The sequence below is a fragment of the Oncorhynchus mykiss genome, chromosome 28, assembly GCF_013265735.2.
Source record: "Oncorhynchus mykiss isolate Arlee chromosome 28, USDA_OmykA_1.1, whole genome shotgun sequence".
NCBI classification, from domain to species: domain Eukaryota; kingdom Metazoa; phylum Chordata; class Actinopteri; order Salmoniformes; family Salmonidae; genus Oncorhynchus; species Oncorhynchus mykiss.
Genome location: NC_048592.1, coordinates 26,451,639 through 26,472,129, shown reverse-complemented (window position 1 = coordinate 26,472,129; position 20,491 = coordinate 26,451,639). Strand labels below are relative to the sequence as shown.

At 43.9% G+C, this 20,491-nt stretch overlaps 1 protein-coding gene across 2 annotated transcripts in view; it reads left to right on the top strand.

Annotated features, from left to right (window-relative positions):
• Positions 1–20,491, top strand: part of LOC110508194 (glypican-5) — a 262,645-nt gene that overhangs the window by 86,289 nt on the left and 155,865 nt on the right. For both annotated transcript variants that reach the window (XM_036966675.1, XM_036966674.1), the window contains exon 4: positions 19,938–20,107. In XM_036966675.1, coding sequence (XP_036822570.1) covers positions 19,938–20,107 — 170 coding nt within the window. The remainder of the gene's footprint in view (positions 1–19,937; positions 20,108–20,491) is intronic.

Below are 20,491 nucleotides of genomic sequence, written 5' to 3'. Positions count from 1 at the left end.
TATAGATATTGCTTTTTGAGCCTGTTCTCTATAGGACCATTCGTATGTCCAGCCTGTCTCTGGCGGCACCCTCAGGGCGAGAACTAATACGACTACCTGGATAACACGCTGCTCCAACAACCTTTACTGGTAACTTTTACTGGCTGACGCTACTGTATTTACTGGGCCTTTATAACTAATGTAACTCCCAATAGCCTCTCCTTCTCTCTCTCTTTTACTTTTTATTTCTCTCTCTCTCTCCCTCTCTCTCTCTGTCTAACTGAGTTTGTATGGAGGCTGTTAGCCAATAGCCATAGTCTGGTGTGATGTGGGGTATTGGGAGTCTGGGGTTGCAGTAGAACCCTGTCTGGTTCTGAACATGAACTATAGATATCTTGACTGAACTGGCAGAGGAAGGAAACTGGCAGGGAAAATGGACTAGTGGGCTGGATCCTGAGTGGGTTAGTCTTCCATGCTGGGTTGCCTCTGTCTTAATTGGCCCAGAGTGGAGTGGGTGAGTTGCCAGGTTTGGAGGCCGAGTCGGTCCAAGTATGCAGACTCAAAGCCCGGGGTCTGGCTGCCTGGTTGGTATTCATGAGGCAACACACACACAGCTAAGGAACAATTGGACCAGGTCTGAATGATCTCCAGCCAGCCATACACACTGGACCTGTTGGGTGGAAATGTGGTGACCCCCAATGGGACAATGACATTGGGATGTTGGGTCCTCTATGCACACGCACAAGATACACACACATAGACGTACACACATACTGTATATGAACGTGTACACATACACATGTACACAGACTCGCATGCACAACACACACACACACACACATACACACCCACATACACACAAACAACACACACACAAACAACACACACACACACACACAGACACACACACTCACTTACATTGGGGACTCTGGGAGTGTGAAACAGTAACCCTGCCCGGTGCTATGTCTTTATAGAACACTGGTGGCCAGTGAAGGAGAACTATAAAGACCCAAACCTCACAACTACCAGGCCGGGTCACCTTTCACTGGTACCTTTTTAACCCCCCCGTCATCCCCTCTCTCACCCTACAATATCAGCCCTATCACTCCATCAATATCAGCCTTATCACTCCTTCAATATCAGCCTTATCACTCCATCAATATCAGCCTTATCACTCCATCAATATCAGCCCTATCACTCCATCAATATCAGCCCTATCACTCCATCAATATCAGCCCTATCACTGCATCAATATCAGCCCTATCACTCCATCAATATCAGCCCTATCACTGCATCAATATCAGCCCTATCACTCCATCAATATCAGCCCTATCACTGCATCAATATCAGCCCTATCACTGCATCAATATCAGCCCTATCACTCCATCAATATCAGCCTTATCACTCCATCAATATCAGCCCTATCACTGCATCAATATCAGCCCTATCACTCCATCAATATCAGCCCTATCACTGCATCAATATCAGCCCTATCACTGCATCAATATCAGCCCTATCACTCCATCATTTATTGTGTTCCTCTATTCACCTCTATACATTTTGCAGTGAAAAGCAAAAAAGGAAGATGAGGGGTTTCTGTAAGGTTCACTCTTGGTTTCCGTAAGGTTCACTCTTGGTTTCCGTAAGGTTCACTCTTGGTTTCCGTAAGGTTAATAAGTTTCACTCTTGGTTTCTGTAAGGTTCACTCTTGGTTTCCCTCACATATTTATTTCTTGATTCATACTGTACTGTAGACGTACCAGTAGATATGATTTCTGACGACTCATGTGCTATGTAGGTATTATTGTGTTGCTGTGGTTTTACACTGGGATGTTATCCCAAGCGATTTAGTGGTTGGCACACACACCAGGGCTCTCTCCCTCCCTCCCTCTCTCTCAGTGGGCTTCAGTCTCTACACAGAGTCTGCATTGTATGCTGCCGCACGCTATAGCATCAAGGTTACCTCACACACACTAGAGATGTGACAAATGAAAACAAATTCTTAACATTTAAACAATAAGAACATTCATAACATTCCACGTGAATTCACAATGCAACAGTTTGGGTCTCACAGTACATTCATTTCAGATGGATGATTGCACCTGTACTACCATTACTGTATCTCAATTCCACCTCGCAAAGTTTACATTTCCTTCTCATTTAACTTCTCAAAGTATTTTCATACAGGACTTTGCTGCTGTCTCTGGCCTTTCTTTAGCATTTTTCCAACTGTTAGTAGCAATGATGGTGGAGGGTCGACTCCAAAATAATGGATTCCTCGGATTCCTTCGAACTTCCGAGAACACAAAAACTTGCATCTTTCATAGCGAGCTAGCGAGGGACTGAGAGAGAGAGGGGAGGGACACAGCATAGGCAGGTCGGCCCACAGGAAGACAGAGTCAGAACCATGCACTAGGACTATCTATCTATAAATTGTATCTCACAATTTCTTGGCTTGCAATGTCTCACAACTTAAACAGTAAAGCAGGGCCTATGCTAGGCTAGGATATTCTACACGCAACAGACTAAACACCAGTGGTTTGCGAAGTACCCAATTGTCCAACTTGAGTAAAAGTAAAGATACAGAAAATGACCCAAGTGAAAGTCACCCAGTAAAATACTACTTGATTAAAAGTCTAAAACTATTTGCTTTTAAATATACTTATGTATCAAAAGTAAACGTAAAAGTAATTTAAAATTCCTTATATTTAGCAAACCAGACAGTCTCGTTTTATTTGTATTTTTTTTTTTACGGATAGCCAGGGGCACACTCCAAAACTAAGATATAATTTACAAACGAAGCATGTGCATAGTGAGTTTGCCAGATCAGAGACAGTACGGATGATAAGTGTTCGGATGATAAGCGTTCTCTTGATAAGTGTGTGAATTAGACCATTTTCCTGTCCTTCTAACAAGTATTTTTGGGTGTCAGGGAGTAAAAAGTACCCAGTTTTGTTTAGGAATGTAGTGAAGTAAAAGTAAAAGTAGTCAAAAATATAAATAGTAAAGTACAGATACCCCATAAAACTACTTAAGTAGTTTTTACTTAAGTATTTTACACCACTGCCGAAGACTGAACACACTCGCATCATTAGCGAAGAGAAAGAACAATGGTCATTAGTCCAAACAGTTTGCAACTAAATAGAGTTTCAATTGCACAGATTCAGGTAGTTCATTCCCAGTTTCATTCCGTTTGCTTCAATTCCGAAAGTTTTGCATACACTACCGTTCACAAAAGTTTGAGGTCACTTAGAAATGTCCTTGTTTTTGAAAGAAAAGACCAGCATCCCGGAGTCGCCTCTTCACTTTTGACGTTGAGACTGGTGTTTTGCGGGTATTATTTAATGAAGCTGCCAGTTGAGGACTTGTTAGTCGTCTGTTTCCCAAACTAGACACTCTAATGTACTGGTCTTCTTGCTCAGTTGTGCACCGGGGCCTCCCACACCTCTTTCTATTCTGGTTAGGGCCAGTTTGCTCTGTTCTATGAAGGGAGTAGTACACAGCATTGTACGAGATCTTCAGTTCCTTGGCAATTTCTCGCATGGAATAGCCTTCATTTCTCAGAAGTAGAATAGACTGACGAGTTTCAGAAGAAAGTTTCTGACCATTTTGAGCCTGTAATCGAACCCACAAATGCTGATGCTCTAGATACTCAACTAGTCTAAAGAAGGACAGTTTTATTGCAACAGTTTTCAGCTGTCCTAACATAATTGCAAAAGGGTTTTCTAATGATCAATTAGCCTTTTAAAATGATAAACTTGGATTAGCTAACACAACGTGCCATTGGAACACAGGAGTGATGGTTGCTGATAATGGCCTCTGTACGTCTATGTAGATATTCCATACAAAATCTGCCGTTTCCAGCTACAATAGTCATTTACAATATTAGCAATGTCTACACTGTATTTCTGGTCAATCTGATGTTATTTTAATGGACAAAAAACAAGGACATTTCTAAGTAACTCCAAACTTTTGAACGGTAGTGTAAGTCTTGGTAGGAGTCCGGTAAGGTGCTTATAAGGTTTTATGAATCTAGTAAAGGGTATGTGCGGCTCACCCAGTAACAATACAGGACGTGTGAGTGAGTGAGGCTGAAAGGCAGCCATTGACGGTTGTATGGGTCATCAGGATGGATTAAGTTTTAGCATGCTCCCGATCTTATTAAGACTGGGGATATGAGGACGTGTGTGTGTCATGTATCCCTTTAACACCTACCCTCCACACACACACACACACACACACACACACACACACACACACACACACACACACACACACACACACACACACACACACACACAAATAAAATATTAACGCAACATGTAGAGTGTTGGTCCCATGCTTCATGAGCTGAAATAAAGTATCCCAGAAAATGTCCATAGGCACAAATAAAGTCAGCAAAAAAAGAAACATCCCTTTTTCAGGACCCTGTTTTTCAAAGATAATTAGCAAAAATCGAAATAACTTTACAGATCTTCATTGTAAAGGGTTTAAACAGTTTCCCATGCTTGTTCAATTAACCATAAACAATTAATGAACATGCACCTGTGGAACAGATGTTAAGACACTAAAAGTTTACAGACGGTAGGCAATTACAGTTTTTTTCGATTGCTAAACGACAGTGGGCACAACTGGAGTCACATGTGCAAAACTCTAACTACAGTCTGCACTACCAACAGTCACCTGAGCTAAACAGTTCACATCACCTGCAAAACTCATTCCAAGCAACACAACTCTTAACACATGGCTCAAAACACGCTCAGTGCAGCCAAACACTATGCACAACCCTCCCTGAGATAACACACACTGTCACTCAGAACACACTGAGAGTAAAAACACTAGCAACAAACACCAATACAGAAAATACAAACTTTTCATCTTTACAGTTTGAACAATTTCAGTGACTTCATACAAAGTAATATTTTCTTCAAAGAAAATAGTGACATTCTTTCGCATGATTTATATATTTTTTTAGAACATAATTCTTTAAGGTAAATGAAAATGAGCAGTTTGCTTCAATAGTCTGTAGTAATTTACGGAATTACAGTAATGAGAAAAAAAGGTAGAAACTAAAAGTACATACTGTAATTCAAACAAATAATTACGGGGCTAATCCTGCCTCTCTCTAGCATCAGGCCAAAGGTTTTCTTCAACATCACATCTAATGTTTTCTCTTGCCATGCACCTGGGGAAGAACCTTCTGGAGTGCCTTATCCATCCCTGGCAGTCCTCTGGACTCTTGTCCTCACATCCGGCACGCATGGCTTCCAAAAGAGACATTTGGTCATGTGGGTGGTGACCAAACACTTTCCACCTCCAGGCAGAGAATAACTCCTCTATTGGGTTGAGGAAGAGTGAATATGCAGGCAGGTACAAAACCATAAATCTGTGATGTGCTGCAAACCAATCTGTGACAGCTGCAGAGTGGTGAAAAGCAACGTTATCGCAAACTATGACAAAAACTTGGGGGTTTCTTACTGGCTCCCCCTGTTCTGCTGGCACTAGCTGAGCATAGAGCTGTTCTAGGAAAGCTATAAGCCTTTCTGTGTTGTATGGGCCAATGAGTGGTGTGTTGAGAAGCAAACCATCATTGGCCATTGCAGCACACATGGTGATATTTCCCCCCCTTTGGCCTGGAACCTCCACAAAACGCTCCGTGTTTTGGCAAGGTTAAATCCAGCTTCATCGATAAATACAAATGAATGTGGTCTTTCCAGTGCTTCCACCTCCATTACTCTCTGAAAAACAGTAAGTGCACAGTTTTACTGTAGAAATGCTAGTGTTTTTTTTTACTGTAAATATTTTGTATAGCTGTGTACGTAACCTCAGACGTCTTACCTGGACATATTGGTATCTTTGCTCTTTTACCCGTTCACTGTTTCTCTCGAACGGTACAGTGTATAACTGTTTCATTGTAACTTGATGTTTCTTTAGGACTCGAGCAATAGTTGTTGTGCTGACAGAATTAACATTTTCAAATATATCATTATCAGCCAGCACTCTATCTTGAATCACCCGCAGTTTTATTGCATTGTTGACAACAACCATGTCAACAAAAGCATTTTCCTGCGCATCTGAAAATATTTTTCCTCTTCCCCCTGTTGGGGGCAGCCTTTGGGTCCTGTTGTAAAAATATATTTTACAGTCAAACTTACTGTAATATACATCTGTGTAAATATTCTATAATTGCAATACAAAATAGATTCCTGTAATGTTTTCATTTACTGTAAGGATGTAACTCTCACCTGTTTGCATGATGGAAAATTCGCATTACAGATGCCACTGTGGATCTTTGCAGATTGGGTTGCACCCTCAACCCTGCCTCTCTCAATGAGAGACCATGGTTCACGACATGGTCTATAAGTGTAGCCCTTATTTCATCTGAAATAACAGCTCTTTGTCTTCTTTGTCTTCCTCCACGCATCCGCCCTCTCCCTGCCACCCTTCTCCCTCCACGAACCCATCTTCCTTGTTCCATTTCCAAAATGAGTCTTTCTGAGCTCTACCTATATATACTGTAATATGTGTGTGTGTTCACTAACAAGTCTAAAACAAGACACCTGCTTAGCCTTTCAGCTGAAATTGCAATCAGCAGTGTTTGAAAGGCTGTTCACAAATGCTCTCCATCCAACCTCACTGAGCTCGAGCTATTTTGCAAGGAGGAATGGGAAAAAATGTCAGTCTCTCGATGTGCAAAACTAATAGAGACATACCCCAAGCGACTTACAGCTGTAATCGCAGCAAAAGGTGGCGCTACAAAGTATTAACTTAAGGGGGCTGAATAATTTTGCACGCCCAATTTTTCAGTTTTTGATTTGTTAAAAAAGTTTGAAATATCCAATAAATGTCGTTCCACTTCATGATTGTGTCCCACTTGTTGTTGATTCTTCACAAAAAATACAGTTTTATATCTTTATGTTTGAAGCCTGAAATGTGGCAAAAGGTCGCAAAGTTCAAGGGGGCCGAATACTTTCGCAAGGCACTGTAAATGACCCTTAGGATGATCATGTTGTTTAATCTACATTATGATGTAGTAGGCCTATGGAACTTGGTGCATTAGCAATGACTCAAATTTGATTGGTGGGCACGGGTGACTGTTCACTTCCTCTTTATGGTTGTGTGTTTGTTTGCCTCCAGATTCTGGGTCACTCACACAGCGCCATGATGGACTCAATTCTTTCTGGTCTTTTCCCACTGTCTCTCTCTCTCTCTCTCTCTCTCTCTCTCTGTCATTAAGTTCATCCTATCCTCTGCGATCCTCTGCCACATTTAGGGTTTAGGCCTAACTCTCCAAATGTGTTTACAACGATGGGATTGGAGGATTTTCCATGTCAACAAACTCCAAAGGAACAGCTGTATTTTTAATTGTTTTTTAAATGCAATTTATTTATTTATTTAAATCATATGTGAGTGATTTAATGATGGTAAACAAGGATTAGAGTGAAGAAAAACAGTGTTCCTTAACCTTGCGACCAAGTTGGAGCCTGAAGGACAGTTCCCTGTGATATATGAGAGTCTCGGTCTGTCTCTGTCTCTTTTTGGTTGTGTCTCTGTCTCTCTCTGTTTAATTAGCACTGACTTAACTTGGAGGAAAGAGAGAGGGACGTATATAGGAGAGAGAGTGACAGGAGTAGAGAGCGGCAGGAGGAAGAAAGGAGGACAAGGACCGATAAAGACAGCGTTATTTGTGACTTAATTTTTTACTTATTTTGTATATAATGTTGCTGCTATGGTCTCTTATGATCAAAAATAACTTCTGGACATCAGAACAGCGATTACTCACCACGAACCGGCAGAGGCTTTTTTTCCCCTTTAACCAGTCCGACGAGCCCGACGTGAACCACACACTGCTTTCCCGGGAACGGGCCCAAATCCCCGTCATTTGCGCCAATTCCCCAAAGCCATAGACGCCTGAACATCTAATCAAATGGCACCCAGACTATTTGCATTGTCCCTCCCCCTCTTTTACGCCTCTGCTACTCTCTGTTATCATCTATGCATAGTCACTTTAATAACTCTACCTACATGTACATATTACCTCAATTAGCCCGACTAACCGGTGCCCCCGCACATTGACTCTGTACCGATACCCCTGTATATAGTCTCCACATTGACTCTGTACCGATATCCCCTGTATATAGTCTCCACATTGACTCTGTACCGATACCCCTGTATATAGTCTCCACATTGACTCTGTACCGATACCCCTGTACATAGTCTCCACATTGACTCTGTACCGATACCCCTGTATATAGTCTCCACATTGACTCTGTACCGATACCCCTGTATATAGTCTCCACATTGACTCTGTACCGATACCCCTGTATATAGTCTCCACATTGACTCTGTACCGATATCCCCTGTATATAGTCTCGCCATTGACTCTGTACCGATATCCCTGTATATAGTCTCCACATTGACTCTGTACCGATACCCCTGTATATAGTCTCCACATTGACTCTGTACCGATACCCCTGTATATAGTCTCCACATTGACTCTGTACCGATACCCCTGTATATAGTCTCCACATTGACTCTGTACCGATATCCCCTGTATATAGTCTCCACATTGACTCTGTACCGATACCCCTGTATATAGTCTCCACATTGACTCTGTACCGATACCCCTGTATATAGTCTCGCCATTGTTATTTTACTGCTGCCCTTTAACTACTTGTCTTTCTTATTCTTGTATGCATCTTTTAAACTGCATTGTTGGTTAAGGGCTTGTAAGTAAGCATTTCCCTGTTAGGTCTACACCTGTTTTATTCAGCGCATATGATTAATAACATTTGATTTGATTAGAAGAGAGGAGAGAGAGAGAGAGACAGAGACAGACAGACAGACAGACAGACAGACAGACAGACAGACAAATCTGCCCTGCTCTGACAAGGTTAGTGGTTTAGACAGAACTTATAGCTGTCTCATAGGAAGTGTGGGGAGACATCCAGGCCACGGGCCAAATGGAGGAATCCCGAGGGGTCATTAGGGGTCGCAGGGTGTGGCCTAAATGTACCTCCCTTTTCCAACATGTCTTGTGCGTCGCACCAATAAATCACAGTTGGGAGAATATCAGACCCATCAATCTTTTTCAATTATTTCCCTCCCCTCTCCTCACCCCACTTCCCTGTCTTCTATCCAGCAACATGTTAGACACTTCAGTCTTATCTATTTACCGTATGTCAATAGCAATTTCCATGTCAAGTTGTTCTTTTTCACAAATACATTTAGATTTGTTGGACACAAGAGACAGGCAGTAATTCTTTGTGATTTAATCCCAGCTAAATGAAGATAAAGAGGATACATTTCTCTTTGATTGGTCAACTCTGTTATGACACGTTGCTGTATGGTTGCCACTTACCGGAATGTATTGCATTTTTTTAAATCATATTTGTGCTTAAAAAGACGTGTGTGTGTGTGTGTGATGGATGTAGCCCTAAATGCTCTCTCCCTGTGGCCCCTAGAGAGGCTGGTGGGAAATGCATGGAGACACACACACACACCATATGTCTGTGTGTTATTGCTCTATGAAAGCACAGTGGAGAGATGCTTATAGAAAGACGGTAGGAGTTCCTGCAGAATATTCTTTAATGTAGCTATGACGATTGTGAATTGAGTATACCACAGTTATTTGGCATGTATATTAGTCATTGTTCCAGTGTGTTTTGTTTTTCTGTGCCTGAGAGACTATTGTTAAAAAGGTCATTTAGCCAATGTGACCAAATCAACTCACTGACTCTGGTATTTCAAGCATCAAATGATTCACCCAACTTAGCCATTGGATGCTTGAACATGTCCCCTTCTAGAGGCCAGATTTGAACCAGCAACCTGCAGGTTGCTGCTGGCAACCCCTACAGTTGTACAGTCCTAGCGAAGGGCTGCAGGTGAGAAACAAAGTCCACTGATAATGTAGGCCTAGAAGCTCAGTGGCGTACGTGAAAGAGTATGTTCATGGGTCCAAATCAAAAGTGAATGGCTGCGATTCCGACCATGAGGCCTTGAAAACATCTCTGAAAAGCTTGAGAAGCCAGATTTGATCCAGCAACCTGAGGATCTCTGTTTCTACACCCATGAGTGTTATCTTTGTCCAGAATGAAACTCGGTTGTAGACAGCAGAGGGGCCAAGCTGGTCCGAGAGCAGTGCGTTTGGGGTTGACAGGGTACTCTACAGTGATTGGCTGGAGTCCAAAACCAAGTGGAAAAGGTTCCCTACTTCGAGCAGGATTTGAACCAGCGACTTAAGTATTTCTGTTATTCAACCTACAGTCAAAGTGATGATATTGTGTGCAGTAAGCAATATTTTCTTCGAGCTGTGAGTGGAAAAGAAGGGGCCAATCAAATCAAATCGTATTGTTCACATACACGTGTTTAGCAGATGTTATTGCGGGTGTAGCGAAATGCTTGTGCTTCTAGTTCCGACAGTGTAGCATTATCTAACCAGTAATATCTAACAATTTCACAACATATACCCAATTCACACAAATCTAGGGAAAGGAAAGAGGGATACCTATTCAGTCCAACTGAATGTATTCAACTGAAATGTGTCTTCCACATTTAATCCAACCCCTCTGAATCAGAGAGGTGCGGGGGGCTGCATTAAAGGCTGCATTAAAGTGACATTATTAAAGTGACTAGTGTTCCATTTATTGAAGTGGCCAATGATTTCAAGTCTGAGTATATAGGCAGCAGCCTCTCTTTGCTAGTGATGGCTATTTAACAGTCTGATGACCTTGAGATAGAAGCTGTTTTTCAGTCTCTCTGTCCCCGCTTTGATGTACCTGTACTGACCTCGCTTTCTGGATGATGACGGGGTGAACAGGCAATGACTCGGGTGGTTGTTGTCCTTGATGATCTTTTTGACCTTCCTGTGACATCGAGTGCTGTAGGTGTCCTGGAGGGCAGGTAGTTAGCCCCCAGTGATGTGTTGTGCAGACCGCACCACCCTGTATGCAGAGGAACTTAAGACTTTCCACCTTCTCCTCTGCTGTCCCGTCAATGTGGATAGGGGGGTGCTCCCTCTGCTGTTTCCTGAAGTCCACGATCATCCCCTTGTTTTGTTGACGTTGAGTGAGAGGTTGTTTTCCAGGCACCACACTCCCAGAGCCCTCACCTCCTCCCTGTAGGCTGGCTCGTCGTTATTGGTAATCAAGCCTACTACTGTTGTGTCGTCTGCAAACTTGATGATTGAGTTGGAGGCGTGTGACCACGCAGTCGTGGATGAACAGGGAGTACAGAAGGGGGCTGAGCACGCACCCTTGTGGGGCTCAAGTGTTGAGGATCAGCGAAGTGGAGGTGTTGTTTCCTACCTTCACCACCTGGGGGCGGCCCGTCAGGAAGTCTAGGACCCAATTGCACAGGGTCAGTTCAGACCCAGGGCTTCCATCTTGATGATGAGCTTGGAGGGTACTATGGTGTTGAATGCTGAGCTGTAGTCAATGAACAGCATTCTCACATAGGTATTCCTCTTGTCCAGATGGGATAGGGCAGTGTGCAGTGTGATGGCAATTGCATCGTCTGTGGGCCTATTATGGTGGTAAGCAAATTGAAGTGTGTCTAGGGTAACAGGTAGGGTGGAGGTGATATGATCCTTGACTAGTCTTTCAAAGCACTTCATGATGACATAAGTGAGTGCTACGGGGTGATAGTCATTTAGTTCAGTTACCTTTGCATTCTTGGGTACAGGAACAATGGTGGCCATCTTGAACCATGTGGGCACAGCAGACTGGGATAGGTAGAGATTGAATATGTCCGTAAACACACCAGCCAGCTGGTCTGCGCATGCTCTGAGGGCGCGGCTAGGGAGGCCGTCTGGGCCAGCAGCCTTGCGAGGGTTAACTCGTTTAAATGTCTTACTCACGTCGGCCACGGAGAAGGCGAGCACTGTGTTATCCTCAAAGCAGGCAAAGAACATGTTTAGCTTGCCCGGAAGCAAGACGTCGGTGTCCTCGATGTGGCTGGTTTTCCGTTGTCGTCCATGATTGTCATAATACTGAAATTAGAATACTGCACTGTTGGGTAGGACTTGCAGATTAAGCATTTCATTGTACTTGTGCATGTGACAAGTAAAACCTGAAATGTGAAACAATCAGTACTGGACAACAGAGCCGAACTGACCAGACAACATCCCTGTCCCTCCCAAAACTGAACCATGGGTTACAGTCTGTTCCATAGACTTCTTTCAGGATGAGGAACCATCTAACATCAAGTCGTAAAACACTGTACTTCCCCTTTAATGGTCGGGCTCTGGTCTGGTCTTGCTAGAATTTTCAGGCCCGTTCAAAACTTTACATATAATTCCAACAAATGAGACAATGGATCCAGGAAAAGGTGTCTCCTTCGAGCTAGATTTGAACCAGCAACTTAAGAACCTCTGCTTTTATACCTACAGACATCTGCACTATCAACTGAGCTGTCGAAGGGGTGATTGTGAGGCAGTCAACAGAAATAATCAATAGTCAACAATGATATGTGTGAACTGGGAACAATTGTCAGGAGACAATAAGGGGTCAACCCCCCCCCCCCCCCCCATACATCACCCCTTCCCTGAATGTAGTGTGATTAGGTTGAAAGGAGGCTGTAGTTTAGATTTTCGTCCGGTACCCTACGGGTCTTCTCCCCCCAACAGGACTTAACATTCGTGGGCTATGGTCGGTAGAAGTCTTGTATTTTCAGGCCCAATCAAAACTACACATTATCCAAAAAACGAATCATTGGATCCAGGAAAATATATCCTCCTTGTCCTCTTCAGGCTCAGAGGTAGTTCTGACAGACTCAGGCCTTTTCTCATTTGGGCGAAATTCCGTCCTCCACCCTCTCTCCTCCGTGACTCGAGGAGATGTCAATTCGTTAGTGGGCGAACAGAAGAGTGTCCTCCCCCTCTCAATATCCACCTTTCATCAATGATAGTCAGTCGTGTGTAGCCTAGTCCTTCACAGAAGAGTTTTGAAGTCTGCCACACCCCCTTTGAATCAACTTTTGTTTTGTCAGAGGAGGAAAGCATGCACAGGTAAAAAATAAACAATATGCTAATTCTCTTTTTATCTATAAAATGTCTTGCACAACTAACTTAAATGGTTTTTATCACCCTTTTTTAGGATCCACCCTGTCAAAATAACTTGTCTTATGACACATGAGTGGAGAAGGAGTCTCATTTCATACAATGCGCATTTTTGTCCACGTTCGCTCTCCTCGCCGCCTCGCCGCCTCTCCTCGATTACCTTTGACCTTTTTCAAAAGGAGCCGAGCGAGGACGGAGTAGAGAGTATACAGGAATTTAGCATATCCCACTGACAAAAGGCCTATGTTCCTGTGTGTCCAATTCCGAAATTACTGGCTCCTCCGAGTAAGATTCAAACCAGCAACCTAAGGAGCTCTGCTATTTCACCTTCAGTCCTACACATGTATTTATTTGTAGTAACTGTGTGCTTAGAGTCATCAGGTTTGCATGTCCTCTATTTTAGCGCTTTGTGAGCTGAGTAGCTTCTTTGTCCAGAATTCAGAGGGCCTAACTGGTCAGAGAACAACCCCCACTCCCCACCTAAGTGCTATTAGTGTTGAGAGGGGGCTGCATATGATCCACATGATTCTGGATGCAGAGAAATATCTCCTCTTTGAGGCTCAGAGGTGCTGCTGAAAGATGTTCCTCTTGACCAAAATGTCTGGCTGTGATACCTGTCGTGAGGACAAACTTTTCTGGTGTTGAACCAGTGACCCAAAGACCTCTGTTACTACACCTATAGTCATCCGCTCTACTGACTGAGCTATGAAAAAGGTGTTAGTTAAAGACTGTCCAGAATTGAAGCCATCAGTGGACAATAAGGGGCCAAACATGCTGGACAACCCCCATCCACCTTACCACCCCTACCCAGAATGCAATGCGACAGGGGGCCTGAGAAAGTTCCCCTGGTGTTTCCTGGCTGATCCCTAGATAAACAACCCTAGAAGACAGCCTGGGACCAACACTGCTATCTGTAAGACAATACTTCCCTAGAGCCTGGATGGGCTGGGGTGGGTTGGACACCCTCTGGCTCATTCCCTCGCCCTCTGCTCCTTTCCTCTCCACTCTCTGGCCTTGGGGTAGACCAGGGATATACACAGAGACATATGAGATGGGGACGATACATAGACACATGTGTAGGGGATTAGAGACATAGATACGTTCACGCAAACAGTCACACACATGCAGCAAAGATGCATACACACATGCAGGCAGTCTTACAAATGCTAACGCACACGTACAGAAGCATATGCAAACACATCATTTAGAATAACACACACATATTCTTGCCTCAGGCAGGAGAAATCCAATTTCATCGGCCTTCTCTAATGTATAGAGAATGTTTGTCTTTGTTTTCCCAATTTGCCGAACAGCAAAGTGTATCAGACCATGGCATCCTATACCATCGTTCTCCAGGCAATCACTAGAGGAATGTCTGAAATGGAGTAGCTGAGATTTTAAAGATATAACAAACAGGTGGTCAAACACAGATGCACACGCACACACACACACACACACACACACACACACACACACACACACGCACAATTTATTCCTAGCTATTTGTCTCAACTTACCCCACTGTCCCCTATTGCTGTTGGACTGGACCATTTAGCTCAATATTGTGTGTTTGTACGTGTGCGTGCATGTGGATGCGCTTGGGTCCGTATGTGTGTGTCTGAAACATCCAATTGTTTGTGTTCGTGTGTGTGTGTGTGTGTGTGTGTGTGTGTGTGGCCGTCGGGGAGATGCAGTCCTGTAATAGCTGTGGTTATTAAGAATGCTGCCCTACCCCTCCACACACCTTCCCAGTCTTACATGCAGGCCCACCCTACACACACACTGCCCCCACATCCAGCCCAACAGGAGTGTTGTCTGGGTAAGGTCCAACTGGGCCCTGTACTGTCTGGGTAAGGTCCAACCGGTCCCTGTACTGTCTGGGTAAGGTCCAACAGGTCCCTGTACTGTCTGGGTGAGGCCCAACAGGAGTGTGTGTTGTCTGGGTAAGGCCCACCAGGAGTGTGTGTTGTCTGGGTAAGGCCCAACGAGAGTGTGTGTTGTCTGGGTAAGGCCCAACAGGAGTGTGTGTTGTCTGGGTAAGGCCCAACAGGAGTGTGTGTTGTCTGGGTAAGGCCCAACGGGAGTGTGTGTTGTCTGGGTAAGGCCCAACAAGAGTGTGTGTTGTCTGGGTAAGGCCCAACGGGAGTGTGTGTTGTCTGGGTAAGGCCCAACGGGAGTGTGTGTTGTCTGGGTAAGGTCCAGCAGGGCCCTGTGTTGTCTGAATACAACCCAAACTGGTCTATAGGTAAAACAACCCAAACTGGTCTATAGGTAAAACAACCTAAACTGGTCTATAGGTAATACAACCCAAACTGGTCTATAGGTAATACAACCCAAACTGGTCTATAGGCAATACAACCCAAACTGGTCTATAGGTAATACAACCCAAACTGGTCTAAAGGTAATACAATAACACAACCATCTCCCCAGTGGCCCAAGTCTGCCTCCCTCTCCTGCTCCACAGCTGCTCCTGTGTGTGTGTGTGTGTGTGTGTGTGTGTGTGTGTGTGTGTGTGTGTGTGTGTGTGTGTGTGTGTGTGTGTGTGTGTGTGTGTGTGTGTGTGTGTGTGTGTGTGTGTGTGTGTGTGTGTGTGTGTGTGTGTGTGTGTGTGTGTGAGAGAGAGAGAGAAAAAGAGATGAGAGAAATACAGTATATCACAGAAGTGAGTACACCCCTCACATTTTTGTAAATATTTGAGTATATCTTTTCATGTGACAACACTGAAGAAATGACACTTTGCTACAATGTAAAGTAGTGAGTATACAGCTTGTATAACAGTTTAAATTTGCTGTCCCCTCAAAATAACTCAACACACAGCCATTCATGTCTAAACCGCTGGCAACAAGAGTACACCCCTAAGTGAAAATGTCCAAATTGGGCCCTAATAGCCATTTTCCCTCCCCAGTGTCATGTGACTTGTTAGTGTTACAAGGTCTCAGGTGTGAATGGGGAGCAGGTGTGTTAAATTTGGTGTCATCGCTCTCACACTCCCTCATACTGACTGGTCACTGGAAGTTCAACATGGCACCTCATGGCAAAGAACTCTCTGAGGATCTGAAAAAAAGAATTGTTGCTCTACATAAAGATGGCCTGGGCTATTAGAAGATTGCCAAGACCCTGAAACTGAGCTACAGCACAATGGCCAAGACCATACAGCGGTTTAACTGGACAGGTTCCACTCAGAACAGGCCTCCGCATGGTCGACCAAAGAAGTTGAGTGCATGTGCTCAGCGTCATATCCAGAGGTTGTCTTTGGGAAATAGACGTATGAGTGCTGCCAGCATTGCTGCAGAGGTTGAAGGGGTGGGGGGTCAGCTTGTCAGTGCTCAGACCATACGCCGTACAGTGCATCAAATTGGTCTGCATGGCTGTCGTCCCAGAAGGAAGCCTCTTCTAAAGATGATGCACAAGAAAGCTCGCAAACAGTTTGCTGAAGACAAGCAGACTAAGGACATGGATTACTGGAACCATGTCCTGTGGTCTGATGAGACCAAGATAAACTTATTTGGTTCAGATGGTGTCAAGCGTGTGTGGCGGCAACCAGGTGAGGAGTACAAAGACAAGTGTGTCTTGCCTACAGTCTAGCATGGTGGTGGGAGTGTCATGGTCTGGGGCTGCATGAGTGCTGCCGGCACTGGGGAGCTACAGTTCATTGAGGGAACCATGAATGCCAACATGTACTGTGACATACTGAAACAGAGCATGATCCCCTCCCTTCGGAGACTGGACCGCAGGGCAGTATTCCAACATGATAACGACCCCAAACACACCTCCAAGACGACCACTGCCTTGCTAAAGAAGCTGAGGGTAAAGGTGATGGACTGGCCAAGCATGTCTCCAGACCTAAACCCTATTGAGCATCTGTGGGGCATCCTCAAACGGAAGGTGGAGGAGTGCAAGGTCTCTAACATCCACCAGCTCCGTGATGTTGTAATGGAGGAGTGGAAGAGGACTCCAGTGGCAACCTGTGAAGCTCTGGTGAACTCCATGCTCAAGAGGGTGCCTGTTAAGTCTACCCCCTCCTTTTTCGAACATTCTGTTAAAAATCGCGCAACATTTCAGCGTCCTGCTACTCATGCCAGGAATATAGTATATGCATATGATTAGTATGTGTGGATAGAAAACACTCTGAAGTTTCTAAAACTGGTTAAATCACGGCTGTGACTATAACAGAGCGTGTGTTTCATCGAAAAGCGCAAGAAAAACTGGTCACTGAAAACTGAAAAAAATATCCATGCGCCACTTGCATGTATTGTTTAAGGGGCACCAAATTAAATAGGGCGGAGATTGCAATTCCTACAGCTTCCACACGATGTAGCCAAAAACGTAATTTTCATTGACAAAAATCCTTTGTGTCATGACAAATAGATCCTTCATTCCATCCAGCCTACAGCAATCGATTTTGGAAGAGAGAAAAGGGGACATTATTTTCTTGAGTAGCTGCTATTGAATACAGATCGCCCAGTGATCAATTTGATCGCTTATTAACGTTTACAAATACCTAAAGTTGGGTTACAAAAGTAGGTTGAAGTGTTTTGTCAAAGAATATAGGCAACTTATATAATTTTAAAAAATTACGTGATTGGGGTGTTGCATGCTATCAGATAATAGCTTCTCATGCTTTCGCCGAAAAGCATTTTAAAAATCTGACTTGTTGGCTAGATTCACAACGAGTGTAGCTTTAATTCAATACCCTGCATGTGTGTTTTAATGAACGTTTGAGTTTTAACGAGTACATTTAGCATTTAGCATAGCGCATTTGCATTTCCAGGTGCCTAGTTGAGACGTCTGCGTCTCAAGTAGGATCAACAGGTTTTAAGGCAGTGCTGGAAAATATTGACACCTTGGGCCCATTTTGGACATTTTCACTTAGGGGTGTGCTCACTTTTGTTGCCAGCGGTTTAGACATTAATGGCTGTGTGTTGAGTTATTTTGAGGGGACAGCAAATTGAAACTGTTATACAAGCTGTACACTCACTACTTTACATTGTAGCAAAGTGTCATTTCTTCAGTGTTGTCACATGAAAAGATATACTCAAATATTTACAAAAATGTGAGCGGTGTACTCACTTGTGATTTACTGTATAGAAACGGAGGCTGAGAGAGAGAGAGAGATGCAGAGAAACAGAGATGGAGAGAGAGAAAGGGGACAGACAAAGAGAGAGAAGAGTTGCAGAGAGGTAGGCAGTGTGGCAGTACAGAGGCACGGTTCTCCCTATAGGCTAACCAACTATAGCATCTGTAGAATATCTAACTCAGCCTCTCAGTGACTCCACCTTCAGGACATGGACTGTTTCATTCAGCAGGTCTCTAGTAGAAGGTTGCAGGGCCCAGGGTGCTGAGTCGGGAATAGCCCTTCTGTTATGAGGAAACCTCCATTTAAAATGCCTTTATAGGGCACGTGATGACTGATCCTCCTAACACATACACACACACACACACACACACACACACACACACACACATCCTTCTAGCCCCAGAGGCTTACCATATTTATAGGCCGCCCCATTGGCACATGACGACCTGCGGTTTTGTAATTGTCACGCATTTTTCTACTGCTCTGGGGGTTACTCACCCCTCCATCACCCTTTCTCAACCCCTGAATATATCCTCCTTTCCCCTTTCTGTTTGGTATGGAAAAAAGTCCATGTTTATGTTTTGTGTATTCCATTGTTTAGTGTGCCCCTAGGCGCACAGTATTTGGGAGGTAGGTGTGTGTGTGTGTGTGTGTGTGTTCACTAGCTCACCTAAACAGGTCCCCTTCTGTGGGAGTGAAGCTATGCTTAAATACTGCAGTGCTGTCTTTGATGTTCCCACATCTAATGCCTACTTCAAAAGAAATGTCAAAGTAAACTCGAGACTTCATTAAACATATTATGCTCAAAGAGCAAATGTCTTTTTATGTGTCAAAGAGGCAAGGTATTCACATAAGCAAGCAGGGGTCAGGGGTCAGGCTTTGTCATAATGCTGTTGAAGTATGAGATCTAACTCATATTGGAGCTTACCGTATGAGAGGCAGCAGTGAGCACATTCAGTTCAGGTCTAAATAATGACATTGGGCTGTCATGACAATGATTGAATGAGCCTTTCGGACGAAGACACTACACAGCCAGACAGTGATTATTAAGCTTCTTTCAGCTCACCGCTGGACTATCCAAAAGAGGAGCACTTAATAACACCAGGCTTTTCAGCCAATGAGACAGCATTGGGATGGGTTGCCTGACCTGTCTGTTTCCTCATAGGGGATACCAGGGCTTTAATGTCATTAATCACATGACACTCAAAAGACGACACATGCACGCATCAGTCTTGGCAATAGCTCTCTCATCCCGTCCTTATACTGTCCATCCAATATCCATTTCCCATTCTCTCCATGTGTCCCCATCTCTCTTTCTCCATCTTCTAAGTCTGTTCTTATTTGACCTTTATTTAACTAGGCAAGTCAGTTAAAAATAAATTATTGTCAGCTCGGGGGTTTGAACTTGCAACCTTCCGGTTACTAGTCCAACTCTCTAACCACTAGGCTACCCTGCCACCTTCTTAGTCTGTCATCCTGTGTGTTGTAGACAGCATGCCATGTGTCATTATCCTGTGTGTTGTAGACATCATGCCATGTGTCATTATCCTGTGTGTTGTAGACATCATGCTATGTGTCATTATCCTGTGTGTTGTAGACATAATAGCATGTGTCATTATCCTGTGTGTTGTAGACATAATACCATGTGTCATTATCCTGTGTGTTGTAGACATCATACCATGTGTCATTATCCTGTGTGTTGTAGACATCAGGCCATGTGTCATTATCCTGTGTGTTGTAGACATCATGCCATGTGTCATTATCCTGTGTGTTGTAGACATCATGCCATGTGTCATCATCCTGTGTGTTTCTCTCTCACTGCAGGTAGATAAAGTGTGTGGTCTGTCTGGTGAGGAGCCCACCACCAGTGTCCACCCTGACCCTACCCCAGAGTTCATGACCCCCACGGTGACATCATCAACTGCCCCTCCCTCTATCATCCCCTCCATTCCCCCACAGGAACAGCTGATGGGAAACCTTGCCCACCTGAGGAGGTAAGGTTGGGACAAACAATCTTTTTAGATAAGCAGAAACGTGAAATCAGAAGTCAGATGTCAAATTTTTCTGCTTCATTTATCGTACGTTAGCCTTACATTATCCTTAGCCTTACATTAGCCTTAGCTTCGGTGAGCCTTGGGTGTTGGCGGAGCTTGCACTTTTGAGACTATTGTATTTGATCCATTCTGCTGTACACGCTCAATCAAGCACATCTAATGTATTTGAAAGGAAATAGATACGTATTTGATCCAGGCCTGGTGACAGCTGACCATCACATGACCATCACAAATAAACGTAAATGAACGTATATTATGTGACAGGGATAATCATTGGTCAAAGGACACCCTATTCCCCAATATTGTACATAGTACAGTGTTAGT